Source organism: Photinus pyralis, unplaced genomic scaffold (genome assembly GCF_008802855.1).
Source record: "Photinus pyralis isolate 1611_PpyrPB1 unplaced genomic scaffold, Ppyr1.3 Ppyr1.4_LG10, whole genome shotgun sequence".
Lineage (NCBI taxonomy): Eukaryota > Metazoa > Arthropoda > Insecta > Coleoptera > Lampyridae > Photinus > Photinus pyralis.
In genome coordinates, this window is record NW_022170250.1 from 19,368,571 (window position 1) to 19,384,576 (window position 16,006).

The 16,006-nt window shown below is 42.1% G+C and overlaps 2 protein-coding genes across 2 annotated transcripts; both read right to left on the reverse strand.

The window, feature by feature from the left end:
* Positions 1-5,130: 5,130 nt before the first annotated feature.
* Positions 5,131-7,303, reverse strand: LOC116161310 (leucine-rich repeat-containing protein 15-like). Its single transcript, XM_031474624.1, has one exon. The coding sequence runs from the start codon at positions 7,087-7,089 to the stop codon at positions 5,509-5,511; it is 1,581 nt and encodes a 526-aa protein (XP_031330484.1). The 5' UTR covers positions 7,090-7,303; the 3' UTR covers positions 5,131-5,508.
* A 1,460-nt stretch (positions 7,304-8,763) lies between these two features.
* On the reverse strand, positions 8,764-14,993 carry LOC116161313 (probable cytochrome P450 6a13). The gene is made up of 4 exons (XM_031474627.1): positions 14,841-14,993; positions 9,332-10,430; positions 9,031-9,282; positions 8,764-8,985 (listed from the first exon to the last, which is right to left on the reverse strand). The coding sequence occupies exons 2-4, from the start codon at positions 10,419-10,421 to the stop codon at positions 8,819-8,821; spliced, it is 1,509 nt and encodes a 502-aa protein (XP_031330487.1). The 5' UTR covers positions 10,422-10,430; positions 14,841-14,993; the 3' UTR covers positions 8,764-8,818.
* Positions 14,994-16,006: the final 1,013 nt, after the last annotated feature.

Consider the following 16,006-nt stretch of genomic DNA (forward strand, 5'->3'; position numbering starts at 1 on the left):
GCGGATCCACACCACTTTACATTGAAGCATCCACAACGCGCAGAGAGAGCTCCTAGTGTATAAATAATCGAAGTATTTATAAATAATTACCTGTGTCGTAGCTTGCCCCTTTATACAGGTTTCACAAGGAATGGTACTACGGTAATATGTCGAAGAGTTGTTCATTTTAAGCATAAAACTGCCTAAAAACATGTGCTCGATTCTCAAAATGCATACACTGATTTAGTAGGTGCACAAAATATCGAAATTCAGACTTTAAAGAAAGAGGTCGAATATCCCACTGCTCTCTTGCAGTTTTCACACACTGTGGTCTGATCATTTACCTTACAGGATTGTTCCGGCTAGACCCCATTTATTAAAATGTGTCCTCCCCTCCTACAGCAAAGGCGATATTTTAAGAAAAACAAAAAGCAATGTAATTTTAATAAATAATAATAATAAAGAGTATTGACTTATCCTTTACCTCTGATCCTTGAAGCCAGAAGAAGGTTATTGACCGACGAGCAGCCGAGGCATATTAATATAAAACCATCACAAGAACCGCACCCGATGGAATTAACCAGAAGAAGTAGGAGAAAATTAAAACTTGTAACATCCGTTACATCTAGGGGGTGTTCCATACCCCCAGAGCTATGATCTTTCCACAACATGTTTAGTACCCTCACCACTTAAACCTAAAGTTTTCAAAAGAGGTCTCTTAAGGCTAAACGTTTTAAGAAGGAAAGTATTACCGGGGGTATGGGGTAACCCCCCGGTACATGAAGGTCTTATCCCCCCCCCCCATCCCACAGACCCTCCAGATCCTCCGCTATGTTCTTCCCCCAACATGTTTAGTACGCTTACCACTCACACAAAATGAAAAGAGGCCTTACGGCTGAACGTTTTGAGAAGGATCACCGTGAGGTCTGCGTGGTATTCCATACCCTCAGCCCCCCTCACCTCCCGGTTACACTAAACTTCCTAAAATGGTTAGTACCCTTGACACTTACACCAAAAGTTTTGAAAAGGCGCCTCAGGGCGGTCGCACTCAGAATCAGTTCGGTCGCTAGTCAAAGACGCCTTTAGTCATTTGTGTCTCTTTGACTGTTACTGACTGCTCCTGTGGGGGGGGGGGGGTTTAGTCACTGGGCGCCATTGTCCTCTGCCCCCCTTGATTTGCAGTTCACATGTCCAGCAGATTTTTATAATGTGGGGCCAATGTCAGTACCAGTACACGAAGATCTTGTGTTAGCTGTAGAAGAATGAGCATTGATTTTGTTCTACCCCCCCCCATGGTCCATGGTACTATGTTCTTCGCCTAAATTTTTAGAACTCTTAGTATTTATCTCAAAATTTTTGAAAAGAAGCCTTAGGGCTGCACCATTTAGGAGGTCAAGCATAACCAGGGGTATGGTACTCAACCCCCCCCCCCCCCCATTGCCAGTTACTTATGGAACAAACCCCCCCTCACGCACAGGAGCAATGAGTATCAGTGTTAGTTTTGATGGGATCGAATAAATACCTTCCCTTTTAAAACGTTCACCTGTAAGAACTCTTTTCAAAAGTATTGGTGTAAGTGGCAAGGGGGAGAGTTTTCCTTTTCCTGGTGAGTTGGGATACTCCCCAGCCCCCGGGTCAACCCGGGCGAGGCGAAGCGTCGCAGCCGCTGAAACCATGGCCTCTGTTGTATTAAAAGGAATACATAACATCGGTTTCGGCGGCTAGGCCGTCTCACATCGCCAAGTAATACACTAGGGAGCATAGCTTCGGCTTCGACGGCTGCGCCGCCTCGCCTCGCCCTATAACTACGCCAACTCTACCGAAAACGGAGCGTTTTCTTGGATGATTATATAGATAGAGCGAGGCGAGGCGGCGCAGCTGCCGAAGCCGAAGCTATGTTCCCTATTGTATTTTTTTTTAATATAATAGGGGACATAGCTTCGACTTCGGCGGATGGGCCTTTTCACCTCGGGTCTGTTACTACGGCAAACCTACCGAAGCTGAAGCATTATCTCGCCGAAGCCATGGCCTCGATTATATTAAAGGGCTAGGCCGTACCACCTCGCAAAGTAAGGGGGCATAGCTTCGGCTTCGGCGGCTGCGCCGCCCCGCCTCGCCCTGTTTCTACGGCAACTTTGCCCAAACTGAAGATGGTTGGCTTTTTCCAAAAACAAAGTGGAGTTGATATTACTAACGCCATCTGTGGGTTAGTCCCGGGACTTATTGAACGATGTATTAGTTGTAGGAGAGAGCAGACCAGACCACCCGATAAATTGGGTACGGTTGCCACTTTTACACCAAAATGTTCGAAAATATGCCTTAGGGCTGAACGTTTTGAGAGGGAAGGTGTCAAAACCCCCCAGTTCACGAAGGTCTCATGTTAGTTGTAGGGAAATGAAGATTGCGCTTCTTTTTCCTGATGGGCATCCCATACTCCCCAGGCCCCTAAACAGAGGTTAGTACCCTTGACACTTACACAAAAGCCAAAGGCCATAGAGCTAATCGTTTTGAGAGGTATAATAATACCATAGATTAGAAAAACAATTAATCTATGGTATTACCGAAAGGTTTGGGATGTATGGATGGAGTACTCCCCGTACACGAAAGTCTTGTATTAGTTGATTTTCTTTTTCTTGGGGGTACTCCCATAAATAAAGGTTGGAATTGGCTGGACATACATTTTTCCACATTGGAGTGCCTACCAGCCTGCTCTGGAATGGCTTTAGGATCTTTTAGGGAATGGCTGGACCATGAGAGAGAATATCCTAGTTTTCCTCTTCTTTTTTTTTGGCGCTGGAAATGGTTGGGCACTAGTGACCACTAAACCTCCACAACGCAGCCCGATCGTGACGGGAAGGTCACCCAGTTTTTCCAAATTTGTTTTCGTACTTTCCGCGTGTCTATAACTCGGTCAGAAGAAGTGACCGCTTTATGGAGATCCAATCGCCACGATGATTTATACTTTTAAGGGATGTCCTGTTTACTTGATCGATAGTATTCAAACGAAGTCCAGAATAAAAGAAGGAAAAGGGAAAAAAAGTATAAAGAGACATTTAATTCACAGACTGAATACGTTTAGCATAAATACGGAAAGCATTACGAGCACTTAGATTTTACAATTACATTGGATTTTAATGAACGTGTAACTACGAGCTTCAATGGTATAGATTTCAAGGTCGCCGCCGTCGCCATTTTAGTTTTGGAGAGTGCTACGCGCGCGCAAATTAAAATTGGAACTATGCAAATTTGGCGGGATTTTTAACGCGGTATGGAAGGCTGCGCGTCGATGATGTATGCAAAAATAATATGCAAGGATGTGGGAAATAGCGGCGGTGCGCCCTTGAAATTTAAATAAACGATGTGCGTACACCAGACAAATCGACTTTTTTTCTTGACCACGGGCAATGCTGAATGTATTAACTCTTCTTTTTGTAACAGAAGTTATTCAATATCCCTTTTATTATAGCTACTTAGATCTTCAAGACCATTCCATATTTAGACTCGTCGCGTTTAGGGTCACGCCAAGGCCCTTGATTACCATTTTAGAAAGAGCCCAAACATTTCGAGATTGAGAGTACCAAAAATATTGAGGTAAAGATATCCGAAATCTTCGTACCAATTACCCCAAAAAAAAATACCCTTCAGCTCGATAATTTTATGATAGGTGTAGGGAAATGCACTCCTCCTGGGAGGTGTTGCCTGGGGGGTATTCCATACCCCCCGGTTCCTCGTAGTTATCCCTCAAAACGTTCAGCCCCAAGGTCTCTCGGGTTATTTGCTAATAAAAGGCCATCGAATTTCACTTTCTTCAGGAATATTCCCTACCACACAGGATTCTGGAGTTCCGTTCGGTGGTTCCCCTCCAACAATTGTAGGTTCGAAAAGCTCAAAGTGTTTTTTTGGAAGAATGTAGAACTGGGGGTCTGGAATACCTCCCAGTACCAGAAGAATTTTCGAAAGGTGTAGGGAAATGCATTAAATCCCTTTTCTTTCTGGGTGTGGTGCCTGGGGGGTATTCCAAACTCCCCCAGACCCCCCGGTACCACGTAGTTATCCCTCAAAACGTTCAGCTCTAAGGCCCCCCGGGTTATTTTCTAATAAAAGGCCATCGAATTTCTCTTCCTTCAGGAAGATTCCCTACCCCACAGGATTCTGGAGTTTCTTTTGGGGGTTCCTTTCCAAGAATCATCTGGAATACCCCTCAGCGCCAGAAGAATTTACGAGACGAGTAGGGAAGTGCATTAAATCTCTTTTTTCCTGGGAGGTGTTGGCTGAGGGGTATTCCATACCCCCAGACCCCCGGTGCCACGTAGTTATCCCTCAAAACGTTCAGCTCTAAGGCCTCCCGGGTTATTTTCTAATAAAAGGCCATCGAATTTCTCTTCCTTCCGGAATATTCCCTACCCCGCAGGATTCTGGAGTTCCTTTTGGGGGTTCCTTTCCAAGAATCATCTAGAATACCCCCCAGCGCCAGAAGAATTTACGAGACGAGTAAGGAAGTGCATTAAATCTCTTTTTTCCAGGGTGGTGTTGCCTGGGGGTTATTGCATACCTCCCAGACCCCCGGTGCCACGTAGTTATCCCGCAAAACGTTCAGCCCTAAGGCCTCCCGGGTTATTTTCTAATAAAAGGTCATCGAATTTGACTTTCTTCAGGAATATTCCCTACCCCACAGGATTCTGGAGTTCCTTTTGGGGGTTCCTTTCCAAGAATCATCTGGAATACCCCCCAGCGCCAGAAGACTTTACAAGAGGTGTAGGGAAGTGCATTAAATCTCTTTTTTCCTGGGAGGTGTTGGCTGGGGGGGTATTCCATACCCCCCAGACCCCCCGGTACCATGTAGTTATCCCTCAAAACTTCCAGCCCTAAGGCCTCTCGGGTTATTTTCTAATAAAAGGCCATCGAATTTCTCTGCCTTCAGGAATATTCTCTACCCAGCAGGATTCTGGAGTTCCTTTTGTTGGTTCCTTTCCAAAAATTATCTGGAATACCCCCCAGTGCCAGAAGAATTTACGATAGGTGTAAGGAAGTGCATTAAATATCTTTTTTCCTGCGGGCTGTTGCCTGGGGGGTATTCCATACCCCCTAGCTCTCAGAGAGAGAAATTTAAAGGAATTTATGCATAAATTAATCGTTAAATTAGTCGTTGTGTTTTATTAGGAATTTTACGAATGTTTCTCCAGATTTGCAACCATTATCATACATTTTTATCTACCTACACTACACGCTATTTACTTAGCATCACATCACATCTTAAATTAACATCCTAATTAATTAAGCGTAAACACAGATAATCACATTACCGCCTTGTGAATAATTAAGCAATTGCGTACCGAATCGTTATCATTCACAAGTTTATCACATTTTTAATATCCTAATATTCTAAAATTAATTTGGCGCCACAACACAGTTACTGCTTACATATTATTTGCACATAATTCAAGTAATTAGCCTAAAATGAGCCTCTAGTTATGCACGAAAAAATCACGTAATCGGTTTGTGCCTAAGCTTAAGCGGTTCGTTCCGGAGCTAGACGAACGACTGGGATTTTGCGCACTTTACTTTCACCTTCCCATCGTCAACGACGATCTTCGCCCGCCGCAGGTGCTGAAAGACGCCCTCGTTGACGCATTCGAACCGATTTCCGTACAGGTTCATCCGCTGCAGGTACCTCAACCCGGCGAACGTCGTCGCGCCGACGCGCTCCAAGCTGTTGTTGTTCAAAAACAGCTTCCCCAAGTGCTTCAAGCCGTAAAACGCCCTCCCATTTATGACGCTGATGTTGTTGTGGGCCAAATTCAGTCCCCATAGGTTCGCCAGGCGAAGAAATCCGTAGGAGGAGAGCGACTGTATGCGGTTGTGGTCGAGGTGGAGGTACCAAAGCGAGTCCAGCGAGGCGAAGGCGCCTGGAGGGAGCTTGCGTATTTTGTTGTGGGAGAGATGGAGACTTTTCAGTTTGGTGTTTTGGCCGAAGAGTATGGGGTCGAAGTCGGCGATTTCGTTGTGGCTCAAGTTGAGGTACTGCAGGTGTATCGCGCGCGAAAATAGGCTTCGGTCGAGGTGCTCCAGGCGATTGTGGCTCAGATCCAGGTGGGTTAAATTGTGCAAGTCGTCCAACGTGCCGAATTCCACAGTGGAAATGTTATTGTGGCTCAGATTGATGACTTGAAGCCTTCGCGAGTTTTCAAAGTCAGCCTGTTGCAGAGCTGAGAGCTGGTTGTTGTTCAAATATAACGTGGAGGCGTGGACTAAACCGTAGCTTAACCAATTTAGGCTCTCCAGCTGATTGTGGCCTAGAAACAACGTGTCCAGCCTAGGGTTTCTGGCAAAGGTCTCCGGGTGAATCTCCCTGATGTGGTTGTTCTGCAGATCCACGTGTATTAAGCCCGGCAAGTTTGGAAGCATCGCTTCGTGCAAAGACCGTAGTGCGTTATGTCGCAGTGTAAGCTTTCCAAGCTTCGCCATGGACAAAGAGCCTGGTTCAATCATCGAAATTTGGTTGTTGTCCAAATTTAGCTTCTTCAAATTGGGCACCTTGTTAAAGTTGTCAACCGAGAGCTGCCTAATTTGGTTTCCACCGAGTAATAGAAAGCTGAGCTGTGGCAGATCGGCATGGAAAAGACTTGTGACGTTTGCGATTGTGTTCCAGCTCAAATCCAAGAGCTTCACGCTTCTAAGACAATCAAACACTCGACTAGGAAAGTGGTTGGATCTCGACAGTTGGAGCTGCTCCAAGTTCTGCAGACCATGAAGTGCCCGTTTGTCGACGGTTTCAAACTCTCCCCAAATGGTTAGACACTTCAACGAGTAAAGCCTGGAGAAGATATCTTCGGGTACAATGGGCGTCTCGAGCACCAAGTTTAAAATTTCGAGCTTTTGAAGATCTTCAAACGTCCTGGGGTTCAGCGGCACGTTTGCGCCAATCTTTACATTGAGTACGTAATGGCGGTCTAACCCTTCGGGAACCCTTCTAATTAACTGACTCAGGCCGTTTTCGTTACGAGCGTCATAGTAGTCGACTCCCATATGCGACGTTAATCCATACTCGGGAATATCAGTGAAGGAATTGGAGAGCAGCATCAAATAATTAATTATAGTGGCGTTCACCATGGTTGCTCTGGAAGAAAAAAGTGATAAGATATTTTTTCTTCCCTTTCCCACTTTCTCTTCTCTATGGTTTTTATTTGACTAAATGCGCACTCCTCCTCCTGAAAAGTGCCTAAAGGAATTCCACGTCCCTTTCGCACCTTTCCAATTCTTACCAAGCGCTACCTTTGCCCTTTCGCTCGGAACATTTGATAGGACGCACAGCCGGATGCTCAGAAAAGCGATTGTGAAAAGTGTAGGTATAATAGGCCCTTCGAACCCTCCTGCATTCGAAGTAACTGACGAACTCAAAAAGTAAAGGAATATGAAGAATGCGAAGAATGTGAAGAATGTGAAGAATGTGAAGAATGTGAAGAATGTGAAGAATGTGAAGAATGTGAAGAATGTGAAGAATGTGAAGAATGTGAAGAATGTGAAGAATGTGAGGAATGTGAAGCGATTGTGAAGAGAATGTGAAGAGAATGTGAAGAGAATGTGAAGAGAATGTGAAGAGAATGTGAAGAGAATGTGAAGAGAATGTGAAGAGAATGTGAAGAGAATGTGAAGAGAATGTGAAGAAAATGTGAAGAGAATGTGAAGAGAATGTGAGGAATGTGAGGAATGTGAAGAATGTGAAGAATGTGAAGAACGTGAAGAACGTGGAGAACGTGAAGGATGTAAAGGATTTGAAGAATGTGAAGGATGCAAAAATGTGAAGAATCCGAAAAATCCGAAGAATCCAACGAATTCGAAGAATCCTAAGCATCTGAAGCATCTAGATCATGCGAAGCATCTTCAGGAAGCGAAGCATCCGAAGCGCCTAAAGCGTCTGAAGCATCTGATGCACCTGAGGCACCTGAAGCATCTGAAGCATCTGAAGCATCTGAAGCATCTGAAGCATCTGAAGCATCTGAAGCATCTGAAGCATCTGAAGCATCTGAAGTATCTGAAGCATCTGAAGCATCTGAAGCATCTGAAGCATCTGAAGCATCTGAAGCATCTGAAGCATCTGAAGCATCTGAAGCATCTGAAGCATCTGAAGCATCTGAAGCATCTTAACCATTTGAAGCATCTGAAGCATTTATTGGTTTCTACCATACAATCGAGGTTCAAGTGTATTTGCTGAACGAGTCGTTTGCACTGCTACCACCTGCCTCACTCGCGCAGTTTGATAGGCAATACCACCGCACGTTGCGCGCTTCTAAATTATCGTGATGCAAAGTACCTGATGGGTAACTGAGACCGTGTTAGGTTCCTTGTTTCCTTGTTTTTCTTTTGTTAAACGAACGGAGACGACAGTTCCAAGTTTTCTCATTCTTACCAGGCATATTCTACGCTACTTGCACCGTCTGTACAGCTACACCCGACAGCCCGCTCCGCCCACAACGACATCACCGACCCCCCATCTTTTTGGAATGATCTTAGTGACTTTGTGTGTCATTTTAGGTTTCCATATAAGTGCGTGGCCGGATGTGGTGAGGTATGTCTACTTCTTTTTCGTTGACTGAACCCTTAACGTTCGTTCGAACTGACAAGCTGCAGCACTCAATGGAAATTATACGTACGAATTACTAAGAATTCAATTCAATTAATGAATGTTAAATGAAAATAACAAAGCATATTAATAATATCGAGCATCTAAAAATGACTCGGACACGAATCTACAAACAAAGTGATCTTTGGGATCGGAAGATGGAATAGTGAGTAAATACAAAATTTATTCTTTAAAAAACGCTATGTACATAGTGAAATCTCACTGTATTTTGTGAACTTTTAGCCATATATCTCCCACAACCGACAGAATGATGCTGTTGGCGTTGTACTTGAGAGGAACCTTGGTTTTTTCGCTCAAAGTGAAACGGAAATTTTTTAAAAGTAGCGCCAATCCAACCGCCACTTGCATAAGTCCGAAGCGCAGACCTGAAATTTTCCATCATTATTTTGTCGAGAAGTCGACGGACGTACCGATGCACATTCGCGGTCCCTCGCCGAACGGCAAGTAGGTAAAGGGCTTGATCGTCGGCTTGTTTTCGGCGCTGAATCTTTCGGGGTCGAACTGTTCGGGGTTGGGGTAGTAGTCGGGGTCGTAGTGGATGCCGTAGACCGATACGGTTACTGCTGTGCCTTTCTCAATGGTCAAGTTGGTACCGGGCACTTTGTAGTCCTTTACACACCTTCTCACCAGGTGGGGTAGCGGAGGGTACTTTCTCAAGGTTTCTAAGGTGTTGGAGTTTGAGTGATGCGACTGAAAATCGTTGGTACTCACCGTCGATGACCTGCCTCGTGTACTTCAGTTCCTTAATAGCTTCGTAAGTAAGTTCGTTGTGAGTGCCCAAAACTGACTCAATCTCCTCCCGAACCTTCTCCTGCATGTCTTGGTGTTGGGCTAATTCGAACAAACAGAATGATAAAGTTGAAGATGACGTTTCAAATCCAGCGACGAAAAACAGAAATGCTTGCGCTGTCATTTCGGTAATTGACAAGTGGGGTTGCTCTTCTTCGTCTGTGCTGTTCTTCAAATCCAGCAAGACTTGCAGGAAATCGCCGCGCTTAACCCCACTTTTTTCTCGCATTTCCACCGCCTCGCGAACCAGCTTCTGAAAGACATTTGATACTTCAGCAGGAATGGTTCGGATCCCCAGTTTTAAGGCGAGGTTCGGGTTGGAAAACGCCAAAAAATTTCTGGCACTCTCCCATTTGGTCCACATGAATGCACGCTTTCCGGTAACCCTGAACTCTGAGTTCGGCTCCTTGAAGCTGTTGCAGTCGATCCCAAACGCGCACGAGCCAATCACGTCGGTGCCGAAACGTCCCAGCCAATCCTTAATGTCGATAGGTTCTTCTGTGCACATCGCCTCAACCATCTGCCTTCCGCACTCAACGAGCAGAGGAAACATCATCTTCATCTTCCCTGAGGTAAACGTGGGAGTCAGCTTAGCTCGCAGCTTCTTCCACTTCGCCCCCCGCAGCGCTGCCAGGTTCGCACTGAGAGGATCGTCCTTCTCGTTCGAATACACACCGCGATCAACGAAGTGCTCGAAATCACTGGAGAGCACATTTCTCACGTACTCCAAGTCGATGGCCAAGTAAGTGGGCTTCGTAAATGTGAATAGTCCCACGTGTCGAAGCCCTTTCTGTTTAGACTCCGCATACTGGCCCTTGATGGTTAACCCGAAGTTCGCTTTCGGACGTAACGGATTCTGCATGGTGCCGAAAGGGAAGGAGGGTCGGATGTAAGGTAAGCCCTTTCTTTCCCAGTATTTAAACCTCCATTTGAAGAACGTGATTAGACCGATCACGCAGGCTATTACCACGGCCAGGAAATCGGCGCATGCGCAGTTGAAAATCGTAGCCATTCCAACATACTGAAAGAGGAATTCAAGTTTATCTTCTCGCTGAATCCTTTGGTATGAAGAATATTGGATGCAGCTCCAGTTTGATCTTCATTCACACAGTTTCAGTAGCACAATGATACTTTGTCTAATGTCCCTAACAGAATGGCGCCCTAGCACAACCCCAATAACCATGGTTCACCTTTCACGCGTGACTGTACCAAGCTTAATTTAAACCTTAAATAGCAGACAAACCAGCAAAACACCGGAAACAAGAACAAAATCAAAAGAAAATTGCCAAAAAGGAAGAGCAGGGATTAGAACGATACTAGAAGAAGAAAATACTAAACCAAGGAAAAAGAAAACCCAAAAAACCAAAACGTAAGAAAAACAAAAGGGAAAATGAAAATAAAGGAAAAATATACTAACCAAGGAAGAAAATAGGAAGAGATCGGCTTAAGATAAACCACATAGGGAGTCAACAGGGGACTAAACGCATAGTAAAAAGGGACTGAACAAACTTTAAAGAGACCATAGGATCCGAAAGCACCAAGAGGGCTACCTAATTTAAAAATTCCAAAAGCTTTAAGGAAACCAAAGAGACTAAAAATATCCGAAAAATGGCTAACAAACTGAATCCGAAAGAAAGAAACCAGAAAAATCGAAATATAATAAAAAGGGAACAAACAGAGGGACAATGAAGGAAGAGAACTTAAAGGGCTATAAAGGTGGTATACCAGACCCTAGAAGCGAAGCTGTAACAGTTGATTTCTGGAATCTGAAGCATAAAGGAGAAAGCAAACAAAGAAGACCAAAAAGACCAAAGTGCCTACATAATTCAAGGAGATGAAGAAAGCTTGAAAAGTGACGAGGAAGATTAGAAATGATTCAAAAGTAGACCTAAAGATGAAAACAAAAGAGGACGGAAAAGTGAGACAAGGATAAAAGAACCAAAAAGGTTAACAAGATATTAAAATGCCAAAAAAACGGCTGAAGGTACCCAAGAGGCGAAGAGACCATAGATACAATTAAGACAAAGGTACTAAAAAGGGTTAAAGGGCTAAAGAAGATAACTATAGAAAGCCGGATCCTCTTTGGTTCGGATCCGGGTTCAGGCATGAAAATCGGTAAATGTATAGTGGGTTGCAGCCTTGGTTGAAACCCCGCCCACTTAATAAAAACAAAAAGAGGGAAATTATAGGTACTAGAGCCTAGAAATCAAAAATTCACACTTGGGCCTCAAAAATTGAGGCTAGGTTTGGGTTACAACAAATCTAAACCTACTAACCACCAGAGGAAACAAAGGAACCGATGGAAGGAAGAATAGACCAGAGATACCAAGGAATCCAAAGAGACGAAAGGAAATCGAGGGATCTAGGGAGACCAAATTAGAGGAAAAGTGACGAATTACCAAAAAGATACTAAGAATGGATTAAGAGAGACTTAAAGGGAACTAACGGGTTTAACAAGGATAAAAAGCACGCCCAATGAGGGCAAAAAGCAAAAAGGACTAAAAGGAGCCAACGCAACCAAATGTGGCGACAGATTCAAAAAATAGGAATAATTTCAACAGAGAGGCTCAAAAATAGTTCTAACAGAGTGAAAGCCTATAGTAAGACAGCAGAGAAGAGATTAAGACACCAAAAACAGACTCGAGGTGCTAAACAGACTAGAAAAACTAAATAAACCAAGGAGATTAAAGAGAGAAAAGGACCACCAAGAGGAAGGGGATAAAAATAAAAGCGACTTAATAAAAGAGTCTAAATACCTAGTAAAAAAGGGCTAAAAGACTAAAGCGAGACTAAAAAAGACCAAAGGACAGATATCAAAAAATGCTAGAGAAAAGAAAGTTGATAAAAGTCCATAGAAGCTAAGGTTAAACTTTAAAACTACCTTTGACTCTTGAACCGAAAACTTTACACTTGAGACAAGGTGAAGGTTTGGATCTGTTACAAAGGCATTAAAACGACTGAAGAGTATAAACGAACCAAAGAAGTCAAAGAGACGCAAAGGAGACCAAAGACTTCAACCTAAGAGGCCAGTGATGCCAATGAACTAAGAAAACCAATGAAAAAGAGATTTGAAGGTTCAGCAAAGAGGCACCATATGAACATAGCGTAAAGAACGGTCAAAACAGCTAGAAACGACCAATAGAGAAGAAGTAAAAAGAGATGATATTATAGTAAACTTAATCTTAGATACTAACGAAAAAAGACTAAAAAAGAGCCTTTTAAGCAACTGGGATACTATACGGATTTTGAATGTGCTTGGGTCACGCCCTTTTCTGGAACGAACTCCAAGGAAGTGATGTGGCAGCACTACCCTCTATAGCCGCCAAATATTGAGTGGCGCCAAAGATTTTGGTTTGCTAGACCGGGAATCGAGCTAGACCACTAAATGGGTCAAGTAGGAGACAAGAAATAAATAGGGAAAGCAGTTTTCAGAGGATCAACGGGGAAGAAGATCAAAACGCAGCAAATGACACGAGAATGCAACGAAGAAGACTAAAAATAGACCAAAAACTAAGCAGGAGAACACCGTCAAGAGGTCAACAAGAAACTGACATAAAGAGAGAAATAAAATATTAAAAACTAAAGGTACACCTTTGAATATTTATATTCAAAGGGTACACTAAAGAGGAAACAAAGGGGGCTCAAAGATATACGAAAAAACAAAGACTTAAAAGGACTAAAAGTGTGACTAAGAGAAAAAAATAGATAACTAAGGAAAATCCACGGAAGCTCAATGGACTAAAGAAATGACAAAGAGGGAGGGAGCAAGGGAGCATAAGAGATAAGGAAGATCAAAAGAGATTGAATTGGAAATGGCTTGAGATCTAAGATAAACCACAAAAAGCGAAAACGAGGATAAAGAGGGAGTAAAAACTACTAAAAACGTTAAAGAAACTAAATAAACGAAAGGGTCGGCAAAAACAAAACCAAAATAAAGCAAGGGGGAGTTGTATGAGAGGCCAATAAGAGATATGTGGCAAGGAACCAAAGAAAAATAACGAGACTAAAAGGAAGGTACAAAGGAGGCCAAATACACCAAAACAACAAAAAAGAGATAAGCAGCAGGATTACAAAGATAAATAGATCAACGAACCAGCAATGGAGTATTAGGATCAAAGGAAAAGACCAAAGTAGCTACGTAGTTCAGGGAAATGAAAAAAAGCTAGAAAAGAGACTAGGGCGGTTGAAAATATTAAAAAGTAGACCAAAGAATGAAGAGGACGAACGAAGACTAAATGGAAACTTAAAAAACGCTTCTGTAATGCCAGAAAACGGTTGAAGGCGCTAAAGAAACTAGAATCGAAGAGATTACAGATACAAAGCGGTCCGAAAGAGATCAGAAATGAGCCAAAAATACTAAAAAGGGACTAGCATTAAAATTTGAAACCCAAAGCAAGGATTTAAAAACGCTAGTCGTTTGTTGAGACCTTTCATTAGAGTAGCACGAAGGATAAAATCAGTCCCTCACAAACCGTTGAGGCCCTTCAGTAGAATACCATGAAGGGTAGAACGTGTGCCCCCCCCCTCCCCAATTTTAAAAAGTTTTACTTGGCACCACTAAAGGCATACGTATGCAAAATCGGATACCAATTGGCCGTTGCATGTAAAAGTTATGCACGTTTAACTTTCAAAAGTAGCATCTCAGGAAATAATTCATGCCCCCCCCTCCCGCCCTCACCTATAAAAAGAGGGTTGCATGAGAAATCAATATGAGAGGAAAGTATGTGAAGAGAAATCAAAGAAAAATTATAGCAAGACTGAAAAGACTACAAACAGATCAAATAGAGAAAGACTAAAGGAGAACTAAAAAGAGACGAACGAAACATTAAAGGATGCTAAATCGAAACAAGAGACTGCTAACGTTAAAAAGACTAACAAAGCAAAAGAGAAAATACAAAAACCAAGAAGACCACAACACAGAAGCGGCTAAATACACCAAAAAGAGTGAAAAGGAAAAAAAAAAACAAGACGAAAAGCAAAACACTACAAAAGACTAACGAACGATGGGTTAAAAATAGGTTAAAGGAGAGCCATAAAAAACCGAAAAGGGACTGAAAAGGTCTAAAGTAGCATATTATACGAAACAAAAAAAAGTGATCAAAAAGAGATAATAAGGAGGGAAAAGGGTTGATTTTTCACGTTTGTGTTTGTGTTTCCAAGGTAATTAACAGTCAGATGGACTTTGCGGCATAATTTGCTCTTGAACTCCGTTTTCTATTTCAATTAAAGTTCGAGAAAGTTGGTCATGTGTTTATTAATTGAATAAAAACACGTTTTTTATTTAATGGTTTAATTTATTTCCCACGGTGCTGCGTAAAAAGTCGTGCAAGAATCTCCTTCTTACTCAAGCGCCAAATTTAGCTGCCAAGGCAATCAATAAGCGAATATTTACATTAGGAGCATTGGATTCAATAGGTATATTATCACTTACCAAATCAACACAATTAACTAATTACACGAAGCTCTGAACGGCAAACTTTCCATTAACTGAGGTCTGAGTTAAACCTCAAATGTACCGAAATGGATCAGCGTTGCGCATGACTTATTGGGTTTGGTTTGTTTTTTTATCAATTCCACAAGTGGTCGTCACGAGTGCGTATTTATCGTACATCGCTCAAGTCAAGGTGAGGTAAATATGCCGTAATTTACGTGGGATTCTTCTACACCGTAAACATTTTAAGTTATCGCTGTTTAGAGGGAGCACAACAATTATTTTTATTATCTAAAAGTAATTACATACAAGGAAAACGTTTTAATTTCTTGTCTATTAAAAAGAAATGACTGTAGTGCTGCGCCTTATTGCCCTATTTTTTCTACTGGTCCTGGTTGATTGCTTGCTGCTTTTGTTTTGAGGTATAATATATTCTTCAAAATCTCTTCAAAATCTCTTCAAAGTCCCATCAAACTTTCTTCAAAATCTCTTCAACCTCTCTTCAAAATCTCCTCAAAATCTCTTAAAAATCTCTTCAAAATCTCTACAAAATCTCTTCAAAATCTCTTCAAAATCTCTTCAAAATCTCTTCAAAATCTCTTCAAACTCTCTTCAAAATCTCTTCAAAATCTCCAAAATCTTTTTAAAATCTCTTCAAAATTTCTTCAAAATCTCTTAAAAATCCCTTCAAAATCTCTTCAAAATCTCTTCAAAATTTCTTCAAAATGTCTTCAAAATCTCTTCAGAATCTCGTCAAAAACTCTTGAAAATCTCTTCAAAATCTCTTCAAAATCTCTTAAAAATCCCTTCAAAATCTCTTCAAAATCTCTTCAAAATTTCTTCAAAATGTCTTCAAAATCTCTTCAGAATCTCTTCAAAAACTCTTGAAAATCTCTTGAAAATCTCTTCAAAATCTCTTCAAAATCTCTTCAAAATTTCTTCAAAATCTCTTAAAAATCCCTTCAAAATCTCTTCGAAATCTCTTCAAAATTTCTTCAAAATCTCTTCAAAATCTCTTCAAAATCTCTTCAAAATCTCTTTAAAATCTCTTCGAAATCTCTTCAAAATCTCTCCGAAATCTCTTCGAAATCTGTTCATAAACTCTTCAAAGTCCCATTAAAGTTTCTTCAAAATCTCTTCAACCTCTCTTCAAAATCTCCTCAAAA